Here is a 26,815-nt window from a genome sequence, read left to right on the forward strand (position 1 = left end):
TGGAAAATTTCCATTTCAGAAGTTTGATTTGGTTCACTTTCTTGGAGCTTCTTGCCTTGGGAGCATCCTCCACGCACACCAGTACCTATGAAGATAATTAGCCAGCATTCCTTTTCCTGAAGCCGCAGTCTATGGCTCTGCCTTCATCACATAGGCTGCGCTGTGTCCCTGTTCAACCTCCAACTATTCTTCTAATTACGGAGTGCCCAGATGCTTGATTTACTCTTTCTTCCTTACACCTCACTGTGTATTCTGCAAGTTGTATTTTAGTATGTTCCTACAGAGTTTCTTCAATTCATGCTGCTATCAGTGTGATCAAAGTTTGAGGTTTTGACATAAGAGCCCTTCAGATATTCTGTGGGAATGCGAGGCCCAGCAGCTAGTGGGAAGAGTTGCGTTTCAGCACCTTATAGTCCTAACTCTGTCTCCCTCTATTAATGTTGCATTTAACCTTGAGAGCGTCAACTTAGTTTTCTCACACATTTTCAATTAAAACATTTAGTTCCTTTTTCAATACTAAACATGATTTTTTCTTTTAACAACAAAGACATGCATCAAAAAACCATGTGCTCAGAGAAGTGATGTAAAAATACCATTGTCTTATCTCCAAATACTAATTCTAAGATCAAGGTCTTCAAGCCTTTGACCACGCACACGGACCACCAATTTCTAGGATACATTATTCCACATCATCATTTCTATAGTTTGACAAAAACCATAACACATTCTCTGATACAACAACATATCCATATCAATGAAATACATTACTGCAATGTTTAACTTCTTCCATAATTCCTTGAAAATCTGTAGCATAGCATAAGCACTAAAACTTACTAATTATGAGAGCTGTTAATTTACAATCCTCTCATAATGACTGTACCACTATCCATTTTTATTTATTCTTAAATTCAATTTCAACTACCTGATTGTGTCTGAAGTAGCTTCATAGTAGTTTTATTTCTATGAAAGTGACATGTTTCCAAGTATCACCTGGGGGATTCGATTAGATTTAAATGAGAGAGGAAAATACAGTATCAGTTACACCGTTTCCTCACTTGGCATACAAATTTAAAAAAATCATCCATTTCTTTAGTGATTAAAAATAACAGTTCTTTTGTGAGCATAGACACAATACAAGGAATCTGTTTCTTTGCGTGAAAAGCAGAATCAGTGGAAAAGGACCCGAATTCTATCGCTAGCTTTCGGTTAACCCAAATGAGAGTATGCATAAGCTCAAGCTTGTGAGCGTACTGATTCAGCATTGCACAAAGTGACTGGATGAACCAGGGTCCGTCCTTTGAATTTCGCCAGGAATAGTAACCAGGTGCTGTAGAATATGCATACAAGAAGTCTGCCTCAACCGGTATTTTCTGACAGGCCGTGTCATCCTCAACACCACTGTCCGTCTCCAAGCAGCTAAAACATGGCTACAGCCACTTGGGATGCTCGCCACGCACCTGTGCCCTCGTGCGGGATTTGGGAGGCAGAAGCGGCCTGCAGTTTTAACTCAGAAATCGTGAAAACCAAACCCCAAACCAACCACGCTAGCTCTTGCAGGGTGGGAAGCGGCCGGCAAGCCCAGCTCCTTCGGTGTTTGGCCTGCTCCTCGTTTGGAAAATTACTTCTCTTTCTAGTGAGAACAGGAAGTCGGGCGGCCCAAGTAAAAGGCGAGTGAGTGAAGTGTTCAGAACGGTACCATCACCCTTGTTTTGGGAACTGATACCCCAGGCTGGCACCTCCCTCCCTGAACTCTTTTTTTTTTTAACATCTTTATTGGAGTATAATTGCTTTACAATGGTGTGTTAGTTTCCGCTTTATAACAAAGTGAATCAGTTATACATATACATATGTTCCCATATCTCTTCCCTCTTGCGTCTCCCTCCTTCCCACCCTCCCTATCCCACCCCTCTAGGTGGTCACAAACCATTGAGCTGATCTGATCTCCCTGTGCTATGCGGCTGCTTCCCACTATCTATTTTATGTTTGGTAGTGTATATATGTCCATGCCACTCTCTCACTTTGTCACAGCTTACCCTTCCCCCACTCTTGCACTGTTGGTGGGAATGTAAATTGATACAGCCACTATGGAGAACAGTATGGAGGTTCCTTAAAAAACTACAAATAGAACTACCATACGACCCAGCAATCCCACTACTGGGCATATACCCTGAGAAAACCATAATTCAAAAAGACACATGTACCCCAATGTTCATTGCAGCACAATTTACAATAGGTAGGTCATGGAAGCAACCTAAATGCCTATCGAGAGACGAATGGATAAAGAAGATGTGGTACATATATACAATGGAATATTACTCAGCCATAAAAAGAAACGAAATTGAGTTATTTGTAGTGAGGTGGATGGACCTAGAGTCTGTCATACAGAGTGAAGTAAGTCAGAAAGAGAAAAACAAATGCCGTATGCTAACACATATATATGGAATCTAAGAAAAAAAAAAAGGTCATGAAGTACTTAGGGGTAAGACAGGCATAAAGACACAGATCTCCCTGAACTCTTCACACAATAAAGCTCACTCCTGCTGGCCGTGGCCGTCTCGGGCACGAGAAAACCCTCGCTGTGTGAAATGAACATAGCAAGCCTGACAAACCAAAATCTTAAAAAGAAAAAAAGTATACAGCAGCAAAACCTCAGGACTCCTGCACCACACCTGTAACCTGCCCACTTAGTAAATAAACAGAACATCAAATCACAAAAGCTACGCAAGGGGTAGGCCACCCTGGCAGAGAGCCCGACCCACAGCAGGGCGGAGGGAGCAGGTGCGAATGATCTGGAAGGGGCGAGTCTCCCACTTTCCCCCCTTGGGGCCCTCAGTCCTAACACTGCACTGGGAGCCTGGGTTGATCCGGCCACGTAACTCTCAGCTTCTTCTTGTGTTTCACTCTCAGCTTCTTCTTGTGTTTCTAGTAAGGGAGGAAGGCGATGGCTTCAATCCCTTTGCCTCCGGGTCAGAAGGCAAGATCCTCTGAAACCCAGGTGGACAGGACATATGGGAGGTTGAGCGTCTTCTCCTGGTTGGGGATGGGTGCACGGGCTCTTAGAGAAAGTCCGCTGTCCGAGCGCGTGATCCTGAAGCTTCTAGCACTGACAGCTGGCTGACTCCTTTCCCCTCTCCCTGGGGAGGCAAGGAGGCCATGGAGGTGGGAGAGCCCTTCCCCCATTCCAGCCCCCGGAAGTGCTACTTTACCAAATTCACTGATTAGCTCTAGCAGTTTTCTGGTAGCATGTTTAGGATTCTCTATGTATAGTATCATGTCATCTGCAAACAGTGACAGCTTTACTTCTTCTTTTCCAATTTAGGTTCCTTTTATTTCTTTTGTTTTCTCTGACTGCTGTGGCTAAAACGTCCAAAACTATGGTGAACAGTGGTGAGAGTGGGCAACCTTGTCTTGTTCCTGATCTTAGTGGAAATGGTTTCAGTTTTTCACCATTGATAAAGGCATTTTAAAGACTCTCACTACACCTACCAAAGAGATGAACTTATTCAAAACATATTAAAGAGATGTGCTATCTGTCAGCAGAATTCTTTGCAGGCCACTCCCAAGGTAATCACCAGAAGTTTTCCCCAACCAACTTCCCATCCAACAGGAACTGCTGGCAGTTGGATTTCATAGAAGTAATGCGTGCAGAACATAGGAGGTTTTGTCTACTTATGGTGTGTATGATGTCAGAATGGCCTGAAGTTTTCCTCTCTTCAAAAAGCCAGTGCTCAGGCAATGGTATAGGTTCCCTTAATAAACGTAATTTCCACTTTGGGGATACCAGAGCACGTTGAATCAGACAGAAAAAGTCAATTTATTTCCACTGCTGTTCAGGAATTACAAAAATGTTTACAGATTTCTACAAGCTATCATATAGCCTATCATTCTTATTCCTGTGGATATGTACAGCAAATGAATCAAACTCTAAAGAAACTCATTGGCCAAGATTCAGCAACCAATTAGGGTTAAAAAGGCCTACAGCTTTACCACTAGCTTGTTAAAAATTAGAGCAACCCTTGCCAGCAAGCATGAAATCACTCTCTTTGAACTTATGTTTAGCAGGCCTATGAATTTTGGTCTGAGACCATGTCCTGTGCCTAATTTAACTGAATCTTCCCATAATCATATTCAATTCTTAAAAGGGTTTCTCTCTTCCCCAGAAACCCTGAGACATAAAGTCATAAGAACCTGGAAAGACCCCCTGGAAAGTCTGCCACCTCTATCAAAAGGGAGATTTCATCTACATAAAAGAGTCCCAGGAAAAGACAGGCTGTCACCACACTGGGAGGGATCTTTCCAAGTAAAAGAAAAAATACAGTTGGATTCATGCTTTCCCTATGAAGCCAGTACCTCAGGAGGACTGGACTGTCTCTCCCACAAAGGACTTGAAACTTAAGTTTTCTAGAGTGACTGATACTGGTATTGAGCTCAACTGAAATGAGGTTGAAGAGTAGCAGAATATGTCACTTTGGCATAAGGATTATTTTGAGCTGAATGCAGTTGAGAAGAAGCAGGTACAAGAAAAGCTCCCTGCCCTCCCATTTGCCTAAAAGTAAGATATAAATTTTCATGGGAGATTGGGACTGACATATACACACTACTATATATAAAATAGATAACCAATAAGGATCAATGAATAGCACAGGGAACTCTACTCAATATTCTGTAATGACCTGTATGAGAAAAGTATCTAAAAAAGAGTGGATATATGTATATGTATAACTGATTCACTTTGCTGTACAGCAGAAACTAACACAACATTGTAAACCAACTATACTCCAATAAAAAATTTTTTTAAAAAGATATAAATTTTCTAAGGTGTCTCTCCTCTCCTCTCTCCCAGGAAGGACAAAAGTTAATCACAGGAGGCAACTTTAGACCCTATCAGCCTGGAGATGGCACCTACATAACAAACTTTATTAACTAGCCTTTATCTACCATTAGCCTTCTCCCATATATTTATGTTCCCACAGTATGCTGCCCTTGGAAACCTAAAACTGCTTTCCTTTGTCCTGTCGTTTCCCCATAAATTTATTGTTCTTTGCTGAAGATGCTACATAAGCCGGAATTCTAAGCCACCGTTTTGAGTGACTCATTGTTCCCTGGGTATCTCCCATATATACAAGAGGTATGTAAGTTAATAAACTTGTTTTCTCTTATTAATTTATCTTTTATTAAAGGGGTCTCAGCCAAGAACTTAGAAGGGTAGAAAGAAAATTATTTTTTCCTCCCCTACAAGCAAACATTACCATTCTCATAACTGCCTTGCTGTCCTAGTCACAGCAGAGTTATTTCAACTACCTAAGAATCAGATTTTACTAGAAAACACATATTACACTGCTTTTTTTTCTATACTCCAAGTAATGGTCTCCACAATTACATATTTCTAATCAACTCCATATTGTATTCTCAGAATAGACATGATCTGGACTTTTAAGTCAAACAAGTCAATTATTGGCAGAGTAAAGGTGGAACCATATTCATTAGTAATTTTTTATAATACCAAAGTAAAGTAACTAATATGCATCAAGATACTCCAGCCCTAAATTTGACACAAAAATGTTTTAACTAGTTTGACTGGAAGGATCGTTATAGAAGAAAGAACTCTCTTAACTATACTACAATCAAGAGAACTGTAGGAGTAATCCTACTAGGGAACTGTTCTCTTGCCTTTACTATGGTAAGGGTTTGGTTCAATAAGACTACTGATAGCTGTAAAGATAGTGATGGTAAATTACATCATAAAAACTGGTAAGAATCCTATCAACAGACCCTGTAAGATATATATAAACGAGATCTCCCTACTACGTTTGGAACATGGTAATGCCCTGAGTCTATTTTAATAGCTCCTAGGATTATAGGTGGATAGTTTCTCTTAATATATCTGAGGCTAAAATCAGTCTTCACAACTAGACTTGTATCCCTGAGCCCTCCCACTATGGAATCTGTTTAAGGGGCCTGTTTGGGACCACACAAGGGCAAAAGAAGGCTTATCGGAATACAATCCTGGAAGAAACAGGAACAGGCACAGGTATAGCTAACTCTTTTGGTAATGAGATTTTGAATAATAAACTTGGTGCTTTGGGATAACTACAAAAACACATAATACAATGGCAAACTGCATGGAATCACATCATGCAAGATGTTTAAAAGCCATGGAAACTCAAGTCAAATGGAAACTGAGAAAATTCTGGAATTGGACTGTTTGGAATAATTTAATGATGGGGCAAAAAAATCACCACATAGGTCTCAGAGCCACTCATCTGTACAGTCCAGGAGCAGTTAGCTATCAAATAACTCTAGGATAGCATCACTAGTTCAGAATTACAGCATATTCAAGGGAACAAACAGGTATTGCACTATGACTATACCAGAAGGGACAGAAGAATGGTTTAAAACAGCATCTAATTAATAGACAAACAGAAACCTGGCATTTATAGATAGCGACTGCAGAAGATAGGTCTTATGTCACTGTATTAATTTTAGGATGCAAGTTCTCTCCAGTCCCAGTATGGATAAACAAAAGTAGATGCCTATTATTCAGGGAGATTTGCATGCCTGTTATTGATTTGGACCAATGCAAGCAACGGCCCATAGGCGGGGTTGTTCCTCAAGACTTAAAATAATTAAAACTACATTAAGCATTGGAAGTTCAATCTGTACCCTTCAAAGAGTGCCTCATAATAATATACTAGAAATGACCATGGCTGTCTCTGTGTTTTGCATCTGGGAAATACTATTTGGGGAGATGGAACCATTACTGCAGGGCTACATTATGTCCGTGTGATGTTAATTACTGAACAACAGGAACTCGGGAGAAATTCAGTGGGCTTATAAGAAAAAAAAATCTTTTCTTTCTTTTTATTTTTTTAACGTCTTTATTGGAGTATAATTGCTTTACAATGGTGTGTTAGTTTCTGCTTTATAACAAAGTGAATCAGCTATACATATACATATATCCCCATATCCCTTCCCTCTTGTGTCTCCCTCCCTCCCACCCTCCCTATCCCACACCTCTAGATGGTCACAAAGCACCGAGCTGAAATTACAACACCCCATAACACCATACACAAGAATAAACTCAAAATGGATTAAAGACCTAAATGTAAGGCCAGACACTATAAAACTCTTAGAGGAAAACATAGGCAGAACACTCTATGACATATATCACAGCAAGATCCTTTTTGACCCACCTCCTAGAGAAATGGAAATAAAAACAAAAATAAACAAATGAGACCTAATGAAACTTCAAAGCTTTTGCACAGCAAAGGAAACCATAAACAAGACGAAAATACAACCCTCAGAGTGGGAGAAATTATTTGCAAATGAAGCAACTGACAAAGACTAATCTCCAAAATGTTGGAGCTCATGCAGCTCAACATCAAAAGAACAAACAACCCAATCCAAAACTGGGCAGAAGACCTAAATAGACATTTCTCCAAAGAAGATATACAGATTGCCAAAAAACACATGAAAGAACGCTCAACATCACTAATCATTAGAGAAATACAAATCAAAATTACAATGAGGTATCACCTCACACCAGTCAGAATGGCCATCATCAAAAAATCTACAAACAATAAATGCTGGAGAAAAGGGAACCCTCTTGCACTGTTGGTGGGAATGTAAATTGATACAGCCACTATGGAGAACAGCATGGAGGTTCCTTAGAAAACTAAAAATAGAACTACCATATGACCCAGCAACCCCACTACTGGGCATATACCCTGAGAAAACCATAATTCAAAAGGACACATGTACCCCAATGTTCATTGCAGCACAATTTACAATAGCCAGGACATGGAAGCAACCTAAGCGTCCATAGACAGATGAATGGATAAAGAAGATGTGGCACATATATACAGTGGAGTATTACTCCGCCATAAAAAGAAACAAAATTGAGTTATTTGTAGTGAGGTGGATGGACCTAGAGTCTGTCATACAGAGTGAAGTAAGTCAGAAAGAGAAAAACAAATACCGTATGCTACATGGTATATATGGAATCTAAAAACAAATGGTTCTGGAGAACCTAGGGGCAGGACAGGAACAAAGACGCAGATGTAGAGAATGGACTTGAGGACACAGGGAGTGGGAAGGGTAAGCTGTGACGAAGTGAGAGAGTGTCATGGACATATATACACTACCAAACGTAAAACCGATAGCTAGTGGGAAGCAGCCACAAAAAATTCTTAATTAGGGACTTCCCTGGTGGTCCAGTGATTAATACTTCACCTTCCAATGCAGGGGGTGCAGGTTGGATACCTGGTCAGGGAGCTAAGATCCCACATGCCTCCCAGCCAAAAAACCAAAACATAAAACAGAAGCAATATTGTAACAAATTCAATAAAGACTTTAAAAATGGTCCACATCAAAAAACAAACAAACAAAAATTAATTATCAGGCCCCCAGAGAGCTACTCCTTGGCCTTGGACTGGGTAAGACTTCATAAGGAACTACAAAATAATACTTAAATAATTAATCATTTGAAAGAGCAAGGAATAAAGATAATACAACAGTTTGTAAAAGTAATGTATGAGGAACAGAGAGCTTTTGCACATTGCTAATCAAGAATGTGCTTTAACTACTGGTAAGACATATTTAAAGGTTTTTTTCCCCAACACATATATTGCACTGACTTTTAAAATTCACCCTATGGTTATTTTCCTAATTGCTGTGCTTAGCTATTGTGTGGACTTACTAGATATTTAGGTGGCAGCAAACTGCCCACAGAAAGGTAGAAAATGCAGTGAGATAATTAGAAAAGTGTGGTGTTATTATAAAAGGAAAGTTGTAAGGATAAAAAAAATGGAATTTTCCCTGTTGCCAAAAGAGGAGACTCCCCCCCCCCCCCACCGCTTCCCTTTTCTTAGAGTATTTCCTTGAGAAACCTGGTATTTGTAAATCCTCCCTCTGCCCCTTTTATATGTATGTAAATCTTTTAAAAGGTTAAATAAGCCTTTTGTCAGCATTATAACCCAGGAATGTTTTTCTTAAGGGTCTGGGAGACACCTCATTGACATGTAAATAACAAGGAAGAAAGATAGCACCCTATCTCCCTGTCACCCTGGGAGCTTAGCCTAGGCACCTGGCTCTAAGCTGGAACTACCTGCTTGTCATAGAGACAGGAGCAGTTTGATTTTGCCTTTAGATAAAGGCAATTAACTAGCACAGATGGCCACTCCCATTACCAGGTGAACTTAGGATGAACTATGAAAGAATGTAGACTGAATTGTCCTGTCAAGTCCTCTTGCATGAGGACTTGATAAGTTATCATTTATTTTGAAAACAAGCAGGTAATGGACTCTACCTGCTCTGTCCCAGAAAAGGGTGAGATTTCTTTCTGTCTTTGCAATCTCTTTAGCTAATTGCTTGTGATGCACACTGTGGTCTGCTTTGATGCTTATTCAATAACAAAACAATTTTCTTTCTATTTTATATTTGCGTATTTATATTTCCTGGGTTGCTATGAGATTTAATTTTTTTTCCCTAACATGCAACCATGCTGACTCTGGCTACTGATTTTTCTGTGACAAATAAAGTCTCCCATCACTGACTCAGGAGTCTCATGGCCTCTGTCAACATACTTGAAACTGTGGCAAGCCAACTTCTTAGCTTACTAGTAGGGTAAAATCTCAGCCCCTACACAGTTCTTGACACCAAGGACCACGACCAATCTGCATTCACATGGCAAGGCCTTCCATATACGTTGGCAGTGCTCTCCCAGAAGTAATGAGAGTACCTCGGCGTTTCACACCAGTGAGTGGGTCAGGCTTTGGCGAGACTGCCTCTACCCTCTGCTGTCCAAACTTTTCACTATATAGATGAAGTCTTCTTGGTTAGCCAGTCGGAAGCCTTAATTTCAATGGCTCCGCCCATAGTATTATTACGCCTTTGCCATCAGAGGTCGCTGGTAAACCCTGACAAAATTCGACTAAAGTGTCTGGGACCTCTGGGTGGATGGACGATGCTCTATCCCTCTTGCAAAGAAAAACTTCTATCTCTTTGAACCCTATGCCAAAAAGGAAGCCCAACATCACACTGGGCTCTTTGGGAATGGGAGACAATATGTGCCTCCCCTGGACATTCTATTTGATCCTTTATGTTGGCTAAACCACAATGTCTTTTGAGTGCGGCCCAAACCAACGGTCAGTGTAGGATGCTGTCCGGCTCGCTGTGGCACATTCTCTGCTCTCTGCCTTCAGGGTCCCCAAAGCCTAAATGACCCTGTTGAACTACCCGTCTGTGTAACTGATGGTGTTGCCTACTGGGGCTGCTAGCAACGGGGGGCAGCCTCCGTTTGGAAAAGCCCCCTAGGGTACAGGCTTTGTCGTCTTCCTTACACACCTACTAGCTATACCCCTTATGAAAAGCAGCTATTAGCTTACTACTGGGCCCTTGTCGAAACTGAACACCTGACTCATGGAGGCCTTGCAAACCCTTCAGCTTGATACTCCCCTTTGGGGGTAGGTCAATTCAGACTCGATGACTAACAAGATGGGAAGGGCCCAAAAGCCTCATTTGTCAAAAGGAAAGAATATATTCAAGAGCACAGCTGGCCTGGCTTCACATGAAAATGGGACAGATTTTCCCTTTGGGGGAAAATCTGTTTCCCACTCTGCCAACCGTGGAGCAAGGCTGCTGGGCTTCATGGGGCACTCGATTCATAGAAGATCCCTCAAATGCCTAGACCTGATCCACTAATGAGTGGTCTAAGCTGGAATCTAATGGTTTCTACCAGGCTCTGTGGCTGTTCAACCTTAGTAGAACTGAGGATGGATGTGAGCACTCCCCTCAGCAGGCAGAACTCAAGCCTATGCTTGTAACTCTGGCCAATATTCCCTTTGATATCTATTGACTCTTAAGCTATTGCCAATGTCCAGCTGTTCAGTCTCCCACTTGGAAGACTACAGGCTGGGAGACTGGGCAGCCTTCTTTGGTATCGTGGGCCATGGAAACAAAACAAGGCTACTAATTGAACGGTCTGGGTCACCCACGTAGGTGCCCATGGTAAGGGTCCAGTCTCTGATGATACTGACTGGAATCACACTGCTGATGGAGCCTTCAGGGCCTATATTGTTGCTATTGCTTTTCTGCATCCATCATCACACGGACATGGCAACACAACCATCATCACAGACTGGGCGCAAATTGCAAGACTATAGCTTTCTGACGCAGAAGCTACCATTGCCTGCCAAAACATGACTCCTTCTAAAAGATGACCCATTGGGATGAGGAAGGACACACTGCATGAATTGTGGGCCCGCCTGCTCCTGGCATACAGCATCACACCTCAAGAGCCTGCTCTCAGGGATGTCACCACTGTTGCACCATTGTTGACATTTTTTCAGGTTGAAGTGTTGCAGTCTGCTCAGCTGACTCCAGCCACACCGCTGTGGCCCTTAGAATTATTCTGTGTCAAGTTTTCGGCATCCTGGACTATTTATCTGCAGCCTGAAAATGGTACACCTTTTACTGCAAAAGCCATGTACTGATAGGCTGATAGTCAAGGTATCTGATGGACTTCCACACTCCCCAACCATCCACCAGCATCTGGTATTGTCGAGTGTTGGAATGGCCTCCTCAGAAATGGACTCAAAAGGATTTCAGACTCTATCACCCTTGCCTCCTTCTGGTCCATACACCCTAGTAAAGCAGTTGGGTCAATGAATATGGCTCTCCCCAGAAAGTAATCAGTTCCTTTCAGCTGCTCCCTGGGTAATTAGTGATCAGGGGTTATATGGACATATTTTGACAATCTGGGATCCTCCGTTGAACATTCCTGGGTATAATCTTTCCTTCACCTAGCGACCCCAGACCAGCCTGGCTGGTAACCCTCTGTGTGGCAGCCCAGCCAGCAGGGAGGGAGCCTGAGAGACTGAAATTTAATTCTGGTTCAGCTACCTGGATTCTCTGGTTGGATGGACACTGTCCTAGATCACAAGGCTAATTACTACTTGGTTCAGTACATTGCTTACTATGGGCCAAAGTGCACAACATAACAGATCTCTGTGAGTTTATAAAAATGCCCTTGTCTTTCTTGTACCTGACCCATTCAGATGAAAGGTCTGGGAACTAGTAGAAGATAATTGGGCAGGGGGAGGTGAATTTATAGCTACTAGAATGGGCCATAATGATTTTGTGTCAGTAGAGGATGAGGAACAACACAGAACCTGAAGAGGAAACACCTCAGACCTCAGGAGGTACAGGAAAGGGACAGGCATTAATGATCTTTGCCTTTCAGAACCACCCCCTGGAGCCTTCCTCACAAAGGAAAATGCCCTGGCACATCTCTCCCAAACTGTTGCAAAAGCCTTAAATTTAACTGTCAGGTCTTCCAATACCTACGACCAGGATGCTATCACCATTCCCCTTAATCTTGCTAAGAAGTCTGTCAGAAACAGCAGGTAGGGTCCCAGCTCCTGCATCTCACACGCAAAACACCTGCCAACACCTCCAAATGTCTCCCTGAACCACTTCTCTTGGTCATCACTCAGCCATTCTGTGGGGCAGAAGAATGCCATGTGGCCGGGGGCATGGACATCTAGGACGCAAGTTTTCAAACAGAACTGAGAACCCCTGACAATGTCGAACTTCACCTGAGCCCTGAAAACAGTGACAATTAAGAAATCCCTCCTACCTACTTGTATTCCTTTTTGAGAAATGACCTACCACAAACAACCATTCTTCCCACATGACTTATCTAAGTCTGGCTGTCCACTCTTTCCCATGACCCCCATACGACTTGCAAACGACTCCCTTGTTTACCTGTGACAAGAACAAATGCAGACCTTTCTCCTTTTGCCTGTATCTGCAGACAAGGCCAGACACAGACCCTCCAACTCCCCATTCTGTCTCATGAATGACTGAGATTAGAAATCTGTCTCCCTTAAATATTTATAAATGATGTGACCGACAGGGGCTTAATTTCTAAAATATACAAACAGCTCATACAACTCAATAACAACAACAAAAAAACCCAATCAAAAAAATGGGCAGAAGACCTAAACAGACATTTCTCCAAAGAAGACATACAGATGGCCAATAGGCACATGAAAAGATGCTCAACATTGCTAATTATTAGAGGAATGCAAATAAAAACTACAATGAGGTATCACCTCACACCAGTCAGAATGGCCATCATTAAAAAGATCACAAACAATAAATACTGGAGAGGATGTGGAGAAAAGGGAACCATAAGTATACGCTTGTTTCTCTAACAAGGTCCATCAATATCTATATCGTTCTCCTGAACAAGAATAAGAGAACCATAGGATTCTTTGTTTTTCCTTTCACTCACTCTCCAACTATCTGTGTGTATAATTGTCATTTTAGTTCCATTTTGTAATGATATAAGTTCATATACATTTGCATTGTATTTTTTCATTTAGATAACAGAAACAAGCACTGATGTCAAAAATATACTTGAAGAAGAAAACTTTATCACACTAATGGAAAATGCAAAGATTACTTGAAAAAAACACAGACATACTCTGTACTTCAGTAGTAAATCTGAATTATAAAGAGACGAATGGTCGTATCTTAAAATACAAGTTTAATGCAAACTCACTGACAATGACAAGAGGATTATTTTTAAATTTGGTAAGCTGATTATAAATTGTGTACGGAAAATAAAATAGTCAAGAAAACAGTAAATTTCTGAAAAAGAAGAGTAATCAGAGACTTAGCCCTCCGATGTATTAGAATAAACTATAAATACAGAGGAATTAGAATCATAAAGACTATGACTATTAGATCAACAGAAGAGAATAAGGTGCCTAAATATACCCAGAGTTATGTATTAGAATATAAATACAAATATATATATATATATATATATATATATCCTAATGTAGTGCTGCATATTAGTGGGGAAAATATAGGTTATTCAATAACTGGTAATGGGACAAATGTGTAGGCATCTTGAAGAAAATGAAGATTGATCCCTAGCTAAGGCTTTACAACAACAACCAAAAATCCAGATAGTCACAGAAGTAAAAAGCAAAACTAAAAACATGAAAGTACCAATACTAAAAAGAAAATGCAGGAATTTTTTTTTAAATATAGCTGAGCAATGGGGAAGGCCTTCTACTTATGACACAAAGCTTGGAGGACATAAAAGATTGATAAGCACAATTATGTGAAATGCACGGAGAAAAAGTCAATATTTTCCTTTAAAAGACAACTGAGAAGTTGAGGGAAAATATTTGGGACCCAGAGACAGACCCAGACAAAGAGCTACTGTCATTAATACGTAAATAGCAAAAACCTAATAGAAAAATGGGCAAAGGAAATTTAAAATCAGCTCAGGAAAAATAATATAAATGGATCTTTAAACACAATTACATATATTCGACCTTAGTCATAACATGAGAAATGCAAATTAGATCTGTACTAATATACCTTGTTTTAACTTATTATATGGGCCAAAAAGAAAAATATGACAAGACACTCTTCTGTCTTGGGTATGGTGAAAACGGGCATTCTTATACAAATGATACAACTCACAAAGAAGGTCATTTTGCTATATCAATCAAAAATAAAAATGCATATATATCATTTGTCCTGAGAATTCCATTTGCAGAAATTTCTCTTTAAACATATTCCCTCTTGTGTCAACTGAAATATGTATAAGGACGAAATAAGGATTTTCATTGCAGCATTGTCTGTAATAGCAAAAGACTGGAAGCATCTTAAATGTCTATTAACGGGGGGCTGGTTATATTGTGATATATCCATATAATTGAATAAGATTCAGCCTTTAAAAAGAATGAGGCAACTCATTACATCTACTGAAATTTAATGATCACCAAGATTTACTGTTAAATGAGAAAAGTGTTAGAAGTTTAAAAATGGCTATAGCAGAGTGTGTGTGTGTCTGTGTGTGTATGTATGTATGTTTTTGTAGCTGTCTTTGGAAAGGGTTTATGGGAGACTGCGGTCAAAATTGGAGGGTAGATATTCTTTTCCTTTTCAAAAGATTTTTATAAAATATAATACTCATTCAAAAAATACATGAAACATAAATATTTGGCTTAACTAATTATTCAAGGCAAATACCTACATAATTCCCACTCTGGTCTGGAAACAGAACATTGCCACCTCTTTGCCCAGAAGCCTTCCTCATGCCTCTTTCCCTCCTTCCACCCAGCCTCCCCATCAATCATGGAAACCACTATCCTGCCTCTGATAGTAAGCACTTGCTTTTGAGTTTCACCACCTAACCATACATCCCTGTACAATATGGCTTTGTTCTGCTTTAATTTACATAAATTAAAACAATACAAATTATTTTGTGTCTGGATTCTTTCACTCAATATTATGTTCAATTTTTGTATCCATTCTACTATTGATGGACATTTAAGTTATTTCCAGTTTCTTGCTGTTACAAGTAATGCTACAGGGAACATTTAAATGTGTGTCCCGGTACATTAGCCAAGGATTTCTCTTGGGTATTTTCCTAGAAGTGTTTCCTCATATGGTCTACGTATGCTTTGATAAAGAAGGCTAAAATGTTTTCCAAAGAGATTGTGCCAATTTACCCTCCCACCAGCAGCATATGAATTGCTGATATGAGCTAACATAGCAGCAGCTATATGTGCTGAAATGAGTATATGAACTACTGATATGACCCCCTATCCTTGCTAACACTTGTCATTGTTAGACTTCTTAATTTTAGCCATTCTGGTGGGAGTGTAGTGGTATTACATTGTGGTTTAACTTCTGCATTTCCCTGATGACTAAAGAGATTGAGTACCATCTCAGGTGTTATTAGTCATTTGGATTTCTTCCTTTGTTACACACCTATTCAAATAAGGCCTCTGACTAATGGGTAGTCTGCTTTTTCTTATTGTTTTGTTGTTCTTTATACATCCTGGATATAACTCCTCTGTTGTCTGTTTCTTTTTCCACTCTGTGTCTTGTGATTTTCTTCTCAATGGAAGTAATTATCATAAAAGTCAGGAGAGTAGTTATCTTTGGAAGTAGGGGGATTCTGGAATGCTGACTATGGGTATTTTCTAGACCTATATAGTGAAAAATCACTGAGCTGTACATGTCTGTTTTGCACACTTTTCTGGATATATGTTATATTTCACAATAAAAACATTTTTTAAAGATAGGCTGAATCTACGACCCACTAACTCCACCCCTATGCATATAGTCAAGAGAGGGGTGGACACATGTACATGACAAGACATGAACAAAAATGTTCATGGCAGCATTGTTTATAATTCATATTCTATCTCACCAAAAGACCTAAAGTTACTAAAAATTGATAACAATTTGTTTTGTGGGACACCTTTCATGAACTTAAAAGGAGAAAATAAGAATATGTTCTCAGCTGCTTTTATCTGCATAAAGAAACTCATGCAGAGAAAACTAACTAACTTGGTTATATGTATTAAAGAGAGATGAACAGATAGGAGAAAGATGGGTAAGAGAATTTAGACTATATAGCTTTGTATATTTTAAATTTTTATATACTTTTTAATTTTTTATTTTTGAGCCATGTGTCTATTACTTTTTAAAAATTAGATTAAAAAACTATTACTAATGTCCTTAGAGTGATAAGATGCTACATCCATAAAACAAAAATAGTATGCTATTATAAGGGAATATCCTGAAAAGAAACAGAGCTATTTAAAATAAAAACTTATGTATGGTTGTCATCATAACAGATGCCATCTTGGGCCTCTGCAGTTCCTCCTGTCCTTCCAATGACCCTGCCTAGAGCTGTACTGTGTGGTAAGCCTCTTCTCTGTCACCAAGGGCTTTGTAGTTAATAGATATTGTTTCACGATCGTTAGGTCTTGTGGCCTCTACGCTCTGGTAGTCTTTAAACAATAATGAAGGGCTTCCCTGGTGGCGCAGTGGTTGGGAATCCGCCTGCTATTGCAGGGGACAGGGGTTCAAGTCCTGGTCCAGGAAGATCCCACATGCCACGGAGCAACTAAGCCCGTGTGCCACAACTACTGAGCCTGTGCTCTAGAGCCCATGAGCCACAACTACTGAGCCCGTGCTCTAGAGCCCATGAGCCACAACTACTGAGCCCGCGTGCCACAACTACTGAAGCCTGCACGCCTAGAGCCCACACTCCGCAACAAGAGAAGCCCATGCACTACAACGAAGAGTAGCCCCCGCTTGCCGCAACTAGAGAAAACCCATGTGCAGCAACAAAGACCCAACACAGCCAAAAATAAATAAAAATAAAATAAATTTATAAACAATAATGAAGACCTTCACTGACATATTCCCAGTGCTCATAAGACCAGTTACCCATTCATAAATCTTGATTTAGGAATGCACTTCCTGTTTCCAAGCACGTACCCCCATACCCTAGGTTAACTATGAAATTGTCCCAATCGTCCCTCAGCTGTGCGGAATGCAGCTGCAAATACTTCTGGATCATCGCCCCCTTGATCCCACCCTGTGAGTAAGTTACCCTATAACAATAAACTGATCCATTGATTATATGGAGCTGCCTGCCTCATTTTTCAGTCTCAAGATACCTTCCCAGTTTGGTGGGCACTTTTCATTGCTTCCATCCTCCAACAATATAGAACAGCATTAATGAGAGACATAGAAGAAAACCTGGGAGGTGAAGTTTAAAAAAGAACTAGAAAGGTGAGCAAAAGAAAAAGAAATGGAAATCAGTAGGACAAAGAATTTAAAATATGGAGGATTAACAACTGAACAAGAATAGTTTTTTGAAAAGCAGAGAAAACGTGTGTATGGGTAGAAAATGACTAGACTGGAAACAGACTTGTAAAATTCTACACAAAAATGATTTCCAACCTAGAATTCTATACCCAGCCAAAAAGATAAATTTAGTGTCAGGGTCAAATAAATATATTTCCATGGTATTTATTACTTTTTTTTACTTCTATAAGTTTATGTATACAATTATATATATTATATAAATACATTTTTGCATGACATTTTCAGACATGCAAAGCTTCATAAAGTTCACCTGTCATGCATCCATTCTCAGGGACATATTGGAGGATGTGCTCCAAAAAATTAGGGGGTAAACCAAGAAAGAGGAAGACACAGGATCCAGGAAACAGGAAGGAAGGACAGGATTCCCAGGAAAGGAAATCTGACACAAGACAGAGGTAAAAAGGATTTCCTGAGGGATGGCGAACAGAACACACCAAGGTCATAGCTGTGTGTGAAGCTGAGAGAGCAACCAAACCAGCCTTCAGTGAATCAGTAAGGTCCAGGAGAGATTTCTTCAAAGAGAAGACATGATACCCAGAGCTGAGATAGCCCCCCCTCCATTACTAGCTGTGTTAACTTGGGCCAGATAGTTTTTCTTTATGCCCCAGTTCCCCCTTCTATAAAGTGGGAATAACAATGGTACCTACTTCTCCAGGTTGTTAGGAAGATGAGTTAGTATATGTAGTGTGTGTGTAACAGTGCTGGGCATATAGTAAACATTATATGAGTGTTTATAATTATTGTCACTATGATCATTACCTAATATGTTTGAATATACAGAGTGGAGATTTAAACAACTGGAAAGAATTTGGAGTTGAATTATTGATATGTATATAGTAAAGCAAAGAAATGACTAAACCAGAAAAAAAAATAGTTAATTCCAGGCAAAAGGAAAAGTTGTACAGAAATAGTAATCACAGCATGGACACTACATGACTTAACTATAAACAGTCACAATAATAAACCCTGACAGTAGATCTAATAAAAACAGTGATAGCTAGAGGCAAATGTGTATATGAGTGGAGGTGCAAGGAAAAGCTGAACCTCTACCTTCCATAGTGGAAAGTCAATAGATAATGCCCAAAACGAAAAAAAAATAAATCCATTAAAAAGATTAAGAATGCTTGCTTCTAGGGAGTTGGAATCTGGGAGAAACAAAGCAGGGAAGAGCCACTGTTTTAAGAAGACTTCAAAAACTACTTGGCACCTTTTGCCACTTATAAATAAAGCTAGAAACTAATTTCAAATTACAAAGTGGCAAAAAATATTCACAAAAATATATAAGAAAGATAAAGGGTTATTAACCTTAATATTCAAAAAAAACTGTAAACATCCATAAGCTAAAATAAATAACTCAGCAATGGACAGGAAAAGGAAATTCACATAAGGGAAATAAATCCAATAAAAACCCCCTGATTATGTTGCCTGGTTAAAAAAAAAGTCATACAAATTCAAATAATGAGATATTATCTTTCATTCTGGATGAATTCCAGTCCCTGGGCACCTCTTCTTCTTCCTTACCTCACAGGAGTTGTCACACCCCCCTGTAGTCAGGGCCAGGGATGGCCCAGGAGCGCACCGGTTGGCTGGCATCTTCCCCCTGGGCCTAAGCACCCGGGCTCTCTTGCTGACAACTCCACTCTTCCCAGGAACCCGAGGTCAGGTGGGCACCTGTGGACTCAACCAGAGCTGCTGGGGCCTGAAGGAAGATCCTGCAGCCTTCACTATGGGGTCTGGCCCAGGGGCTCCACAGAGACTCCAAGAAACCTGGAAAGACAGTGTCCACTTGGTCAGGCATTCAACATTCACCCCACAAGCGCTTCCTGAGGGCACCGAAGTATAGCTCACGACACTGGATACTGTGGAGTAGACAAAGCCACATCAACACCGATTCAAGTTATTCATTACAATGGAATATGAGCAAGACCATGAGATTTAGACTAAAATTAATAAAAGCTTCATTTCTAGCTCCGCCAACCTTTAGCTATATGAATATGAAAATGTTTCTTCAGACTTTTTTCCCAAAACAAATCAAAACTATTTATTTCAAGGGGTTGTGAAAATTAAATGAGATGATGTTTTTAAGGCACTCAGCACCAGACTGGCCCAGGTAAACATTTAATTCATATTAGCAAGTACTGTTATTACAAGGACTCATGTAATATACAGAAGGAGGTACCTCATTTAATTTGCACAACAATCACGTCATCCATGTGTTGCTGTAGTTATTATTATCTCATTTTATGCATACAGAAACAGAGGTTTGTGATGTTAAATCAAACTCAGTCTACCTGGCTTTCAAGTTCACATTCTCAGTGGTACATCACATGGTACCTTTTATGTGGGAGGCTCAAAATAAACATGGTTCTATTTAACAAATGTTGAAAACATGACCGTAATTTGGAATAAAAATTAAAAAAAAATGTTAAGTAAAGTTTCTTAAAACAGAAGAGATATGCAATAAGGAAAATACTAGTAGCCTGGGACTAAAATTTTTAATTACCTCAAAAACATCCAGAGGTGAAAAATGTTTCTCCTGTTGAGGGAACTAGGGAGGGGAGGGTGTCTCTGTGTCCAAATTGAGGTACAATTTCATTACGATCAACTAATACAGGCACTACAGATTTAGTCATTCTTGTTGGGAAAGGGTAAATATCACATAAAATGAAGAGGAACTTAATTAGGACAACAAAAGTAAGAAATGAGATGAAGAGGAAACAACAGAGTAAAAGAAATAAGGAGTAAAATAAAATTAAAGGTATGAACAAATTAAATTTTAAACACATAAGGATGATGTTGTGCCAAAGAAAGAGAATATGCTTTCTTTTCTTATACCCATGGAACTTTTACAAAATTCTATCAAATAACCTGGCCACACAAAAAATCTTGTAGATGTCTGAATGTTGGGAATTGACAGACTACATTCTCTGATTATAGTATAGGATGTTCAACGTCATTAGTCCTTAGGGAAATGTAATCAAAACCAAAAATGTTCTGGGACTTCCCTGGTGGTCAAGTGGTTAAGAATCTGTCTTGCTATGCAGGGGACGCCAGTTTGATCCCTGGTCAGGGAACTAAGATCCCACATGCCACGGGGCAACTAAGCTCGTGCGACACAACTAGAGAACCTGACTGCTGCAACTACAGAGCCCACACACTCTGGAGCCCGCGCACTGCAACGAAGAGCCTGCACGCCACAACAAAAGGTCCTGCATGCCGCAACTAAGACCCGACGCAGCCAAAAAATAAATAAATATTTTTAAAAATCAAAAATGTTCTATTCATTAGGAGACTACTTCATATACACAAAGATGGCAAAAAAAAAAGATAGTAACAAGTGTTTGTGAGATGTGAATGAAACTGAGCTCATACATTACTGGTAGAATTGTAAAATGGTGCAGCCACTCTGAAAAACAGGTTGGCAGTTCCTCAAAATGCTACCCATAGAGCTGTCATATGACCCAGCAGTTCCACTCCTAGGTATCTACCAAGAGAAATGAAAACCCATGTCCACTCCAAAACTTGTATACAAATATTCACAGCAGTATTATTCATAATAGCCCAAAAGCAGAAAGCACTTAAATGTCCATCAACTGATGAACAGATAAACAAAATTTGGTGTGTCCATACAATGGAATATTATTTGGCAATAAAAAAAGAAGTAACAATACACGCTATAACATGAATGAACCTTGAAATCATTATCGTACGTGAAAGAAGCCAGTCACAAAGACCACATATTTTATGATTCCATTTATATGAAATGTCCAGAATAGGCAAATATATAGAGACAGAAAACTGATTAGAAGTTGCCTAGGGCTGGGGGTAGGGGGTGGCATGAATGGTGAATATCTGCTAATGTGTGCAAGGTTTCTTTCTGGTGTGTCGAAAATATTCTAAAATTAGATTGTGGTGATGACTGAACAACTCTGTGAATGTACTAAAAACCACTGAATTGTATACTTTAAATGGGTGAATCTTAAGGTATTGAATATATATAAATAAGTCTGTTTTATATATCTAAATAAATAAATCTGTTTTAAAAGAAAAGAAACAGGCTTCCCTGGTGGCGCAGTGGCTGAGAGTCTGCCTGCCGATGCAGGGGACACGGGCTCGGGCCCCGGTCCGGGAGGATCCCACATGCCGCGGAGTGGCTGGGCCCGTGAGCCATGGCCGCTGAGCCTGCGCGTCCAGAGCCTGTGCTCCGCAACGGGAGAGGCCACAGCAGGGAGAGGCCCGCGTACCGCAAAAAAAAAAAAAAAAAAAAAAAATACAGCAAAAACCAGTTACCACTAATCTTAAGAAGATAAACACTGTGAATGATGAAAAAGTTAATAGAGTGGAAACAGCTTCTGGAGATATACAAAAGGAACCTGCACATTTCTTAAAAGGCCTTTCTCTTGAACCTCTGCAGAAACAGCAGACTCCTCAGCAGTGTCATAAAAATGAACCAGTTAATGGTGAGGAAGCTACAAGATTAATGGCTCAGCTGTAATACACTGGTGATGTATCAAACTGCCCCCAAAGACCAACAAAGTAAATGTTTTATACAATAAATAAATAAAAACAAAGAAGAGCTAAGTATTCAATCGAGAACGTCAGAAGTAGAAAAAAACCAAAATGAAGCAACCCCCGAAAGGAAAATAGTAACTAATAAAAACCTTAAATAAGTCAAATAAATATAACAATGGGAGTTTAAAGAAAACAAAGAGCTGGTCCTTTAAAATGACGGATGTCACAGATAACCCCCTAGCAAATGAGATAAAGAAGAGTTTAAAAACATACACACACACACACACACACACACACACACACACACACAGAGAAAGAGAGAGAGCGAGAGCGAGGGAGAGGGAGAGGGAGAGGGAGAGGGAGAGGGAGAGGGAGAGGGAGAGGGAGAGAGAGACAGAATGAGAATCTTTCCCAGATCAGGCAGTGTTTCAAAGTAGTTATTGCGGGATATTATGCATAACTGTATAGCAACATATTTTAATATTGATGTGAAGCAGATGCTTCCCTAGCAAAATGTAAATTAACAAAGTTAATACAGGAAAATACAGGTAGAAGAGAATAATGAATGTAGAAGAGACCAGGGAAAAAATGACATAACAGCAAATACAAACAGAAAGACTCTGAAAGGTAAAAAGGAAAGGCAGACAGTCCACAGACCTCAGGGCCTAAGGAACAACACAGCGGTGAGTTCCCTGGGTTTCATTTTCCCTCCCATATATCACAAACAGGGCACTAGAAAAGCTTATAACTCAGAACCATCAATAGCTACAGACAAAAAAAGCTCTAAGAAAAGCCTGCTCCCCTTAATCAAAGGACCAAGAAAAGGGTGTCCTAACTGAACATACCCATTCTACTGCAGCCAAACACTAACAGAATACACATTCTCTTCAAGCACCTGTGCTACATTCTCCAGGGTCATAAAACAAACCTTAATAAATTGAAATCGTACAGCATATGTTCCCTGATTATAACAGCATCAAACTAGAAATCAATAACAGAAAGGTAACAGGAAAGTCTCCAAACATTTGGAAAGTAAACAACACATTTCTATATAATCCATGGATCAAAGGGGAAGTCTCAAGGGAAATTAAAAAGTAATGAATGAAAATCAAAATACAACATATCAAAATTTGCGGGATGCAGATAAAGCAGCATGGAGAGGGAAATTTATAATGCTAAATGTTTATATTAGAAAAGAATTAAGGTATTAAATCAGTAAGGTAAGCTCCCACCATAAGATACTAGAAAAAGAAGAGCAAAGAAAACCCAAAGCAAATAGAAAGAAAGAAGTAATAGATATAAGAGCAGAAATCAATAAAATTGAAAACAAAAACAATAGAGAAAAATCAATGAAAACAAAAGCTGGTTCTTTGAAAAGACCGATAAAATTGGTAATCCTCTAGCAAGACTGACAAAGATAAAAAGAGATAAGACACAAATTACCAATATCAGAAATGAAACAGGAGATATAACTATAGATCCTGCAGCCATTAAAAGAAAAGTAAGGGAATACCACACACCACTTTATGCACATAAATTCAACAACTTGGATGAAATAGTCCAATTCCTCACAAAACAGAGACTCCCACAACTTACCCACTATTAAATATGAAGATACTCTGAAAAGATATTAAATAGATAACCCGAATAGTCATTTGACTACTACAGAAATTGAAGCCATAATCAAAAGCTTCCAAAAGGAAATTTCCAGGCCCAGATGGTTTCACTGGAGAATTCTATCAAATATTTAAAGAAAAATAACATAATTCTACACAATCTCTTCCAGAAAATAGAAGAGAACACTTTCTAACTCATTTATTGAGATCAGTATTACCCTAATACTAAAACCAGAAAAAGAAAGTACAAAAAAAGAAAACTATAGACCAACATCTCTCACGAACTTAGACACAAAAATCCTCAAAAACAAAAGCATTAACCAATCAATTCCTGCACTATAAAAAAAGAATTATACACCACAACCAAGTGAGGCTTATTCCAGGAATGTAAAGCTGATTCAATATTCAAAAATCAATAAGGGCATTCCCCCATATTAGGAAGCCAAAGAAGAAAAACCATATAAATTCACACAGTATTGACAAAATTCAACACACATTCATGATAAAAGACACATAGATAGACACATAAATAAATGGAACATAATAGAGAACCTAGAAATAGCCACACAAAAGTATGGCAAATTTATTTTTGACACAGGTACAGAACGAGTCCGTGGAGGAACTACCGTCTTTTTAACAAACGGTGCTTGAGTAATTGGACAGCCAAATAAATGCACCTTGATCTAAGTCTCACACTTTACACAAAACTTAACTCAAAATGTATCATGGACAGCAGGAAGGAGAAATGAACAAATCATCATCACAGTGAAGACTTAATCTCTCCTTTCTCTGTAATAGAACTAGCAGGGGAAAAAAAGTACAAATTTTGTACAACACAATTGACGACTAAACAATTAAATATTATTTTCGAATTATACATGGAACATTTATAAAACAATTCACCAAGGACTAGGCCATGACTCCCCTCATATTTCAAGGAATGAGCTTCATGTAGACATTTTTCTAACCACAGAAAACTAAGGTTAGAAGTCTAGTAAAAAGATAAACTTCTGTAAAATGAAAGCGCACTTTTAAATAATTCATGAGCAAAAAAAATAATAATCAACTCTTAGAAAACACTTATAATGCACCAAACCTTGTGGGTCTCAGAGTGAATTTTAAGACCTTAACGTTGATATGAGAAAAGAGGAAAGCCTGAAAAATAACAAGCGAATCATCCAACTACATTCAGACAACCGATTCCATCACTGACCACACAGAATTCCTCAACACTCACCCTCCCCGGGTCCCCATCACCTCCACATCCCTCCGGCAAAGAGCACTGGGATCCTCTTGACAACAACTATTAAACCGCGGCCGAAAACCGCAGCAGCTTCCGGTCACCACCCCTAGCACCGCCCCTTCTCGGGGTTTGGGGCTTTACACGAAGGGGCGTGGTTCTGCACATGCGCAAAATCACATTCGAAGCCGCAGTCAGCCAGAGCCAACATGGAGATGTTACGGAGTCTGTGTTTAGTTGCCTTCAGTGCCCCTAGGCAGCATTGTCAGGCGGGGAACATGGCCGCGCCCAGGTTGCGCTTCCTCATGGAGTACGCCATGTTGGAGGAGTGTCCATTCCGTACAGAGGATGAGGAAGCCTCTAAACTCACATTGCTGAGCACTGGCGCTGTCTCACAGATGGTGGGGAGAGAGGGTGGGGACGTTTCTCTGGGCGGGCGTCCTGGGATCTGTGTAATAATGTTCAGAGAAGCTGAGAGGCCTCTGGAAAGACGCAGAGGTGCCAGTGGCTGTTATCTCCTGGCAGATACCACAGGATGAGAAGAAGTAGGACTGCTTGCGGGCCTCTCCTGGAACATACCACGAGGGGAGAAAGGGAAGAAATCAGGGACCTGCAAGTCCTCCTAGGATATAGCCCTGGGGAAAAGGGGGAGGAGTCAGTGTTAGATTCCCCTCTGCTGGGCTTGTTGGGGTTGGCTGTGGGGTTTGGATGCTCCCATAAGCTACATTATCTCCCACTCCAGCTACCCGAGCTAAAGTAGAAGTTCTTACCAATAAAGGTTTTTGATTTTTCCCTTAATCTAATGCAATATGTCAATAAAAGTATCTTTAGGAAAATTTATTTTTATTTTCTTATAAAATAAAATCTATATAGTAATAGTGCCCTTACTTTGCAAGTGTAGCTTTAAGACAAGATTGATTCTGCCCTTCAACCAATTTGTTGCCCCTTATCACCCCCAATATGGAAATTCTGGAGATGCCTGTGCCCTCTGGGAGATGTTACTGGGGCAGAAGGGGAAGAAGTCATGCTACCCTTCACCTGGGAATGCCTACTTATCTTTCAAAACCAAGTTCAGCTATCTCCTCCAGGGAATCTTCCTGAAAGAGGTAGAAGGCTCTGTAACCCTCTGAAGGCCTTTTTGAATCCTCAAGTGAAGAAGGTGTTTTGAGGGGCTCAGGTGTGAACTTGCTGGATGCTCTCAGTCCGGTCACATCCCCTCTGGGCCTCAGTTTAACAATCTGGAATGTAAGGGTGTCCTATCCCAATTAGCCTAAGACCATCTGGGATTAATCTGTAGTCAGACAAATCTATCAGTCAGTGAGGGAGACCACACGCCAGAGGAACCATGAGGTGGCTCACTAAACAAGGAAAAAATAGAGTTATTATGGAATTCTGAGGAATGGTGAAGTTCAGGTGAAATGTGAATGAAGCAGTGTTCTGGTAAACTCAAAGCAAAGCAGGGCTGTATGTGGACTATGAAGTGAACCCAGAATCCTGTTTCCTTGGAAACCATAAAGTTAAGATAGATACAGAATTTTGTATCTAGATACCCCTTCTCTCTGCACTGGGGTTAGAAATCTTAGCTGCGGTGTCTAAGTGACTTATAATCTTCAGCAAGAGGGAGATGTTTTATCTGTACTGATATCACTTCAAACAGTAGTTTCTGATAGCCTATGATTGTAGAGAACAGTTTCTCAGTGAGTAAAAAAGCAGTAGTCACTCAAAGTAG

General features: G+C 39.9%; 2 protein-coding genes and 1 pseudogene across 4 annotated transcripts in view; 1 reads left to right on the top strand and 2 right to left on the bottom strand.

Annotated features, from left to right (window-relative positions):
* Positions 1 to 25,161, bottom strand: part of LOC132417940 (zinc finger protein 81) — a 142,314-nt gene extending 117,153 nt beyond the window's left edge. For all 3 annotated transcript variants that reach the window (XM_069540376.1, XM_069540377.1, XM_069540378.1), the window contains exons 1-2: positions 25,084 to 25,161; positions 19,240 to 19,485 (exon numbers count right to left, since the gene is read on the bottom strand). In XM_069540376.1, the coding sequence (XP_069396477.1) occupies positions 19,240 to 19,311 (72 nt within the window). In that variant the 5' untranslated portion in view covers positions 19,312 to 19,485; positions 25,084 to 25,161. The remainder of the gene's footprint in view (positions 1 to 19,239; positions 19,486 to 25,083) is intronic.
* ZNF157 (zinc finger protein 157) overlaps positions 1 to 26,815 on the bottom strand; it is a 505,987-nt gene that overhangs the window by 38,761 nt on the left and 440,411 nt on the right. The window lies entirely within an intron of this gene.
* On the top strand, positions 19,445 to 25,948 carry LOC132418201 (uncharacterized; annotated as a pseudogene).

Source organism: Delphinus delphis, chromosome X (assembly GCF_949987515.2).
Source record: "Delphinus delphis chromosome X, mDelDel1.2, whole genome shotgun sequence".
NCBI classification, from domain to species: domain Eukaryota; kingdom Metazoa; phylum Chordata; class Mammalia; order Artiodactyla; family Delphinidae; genus Delphinus; species Delphinus delphis.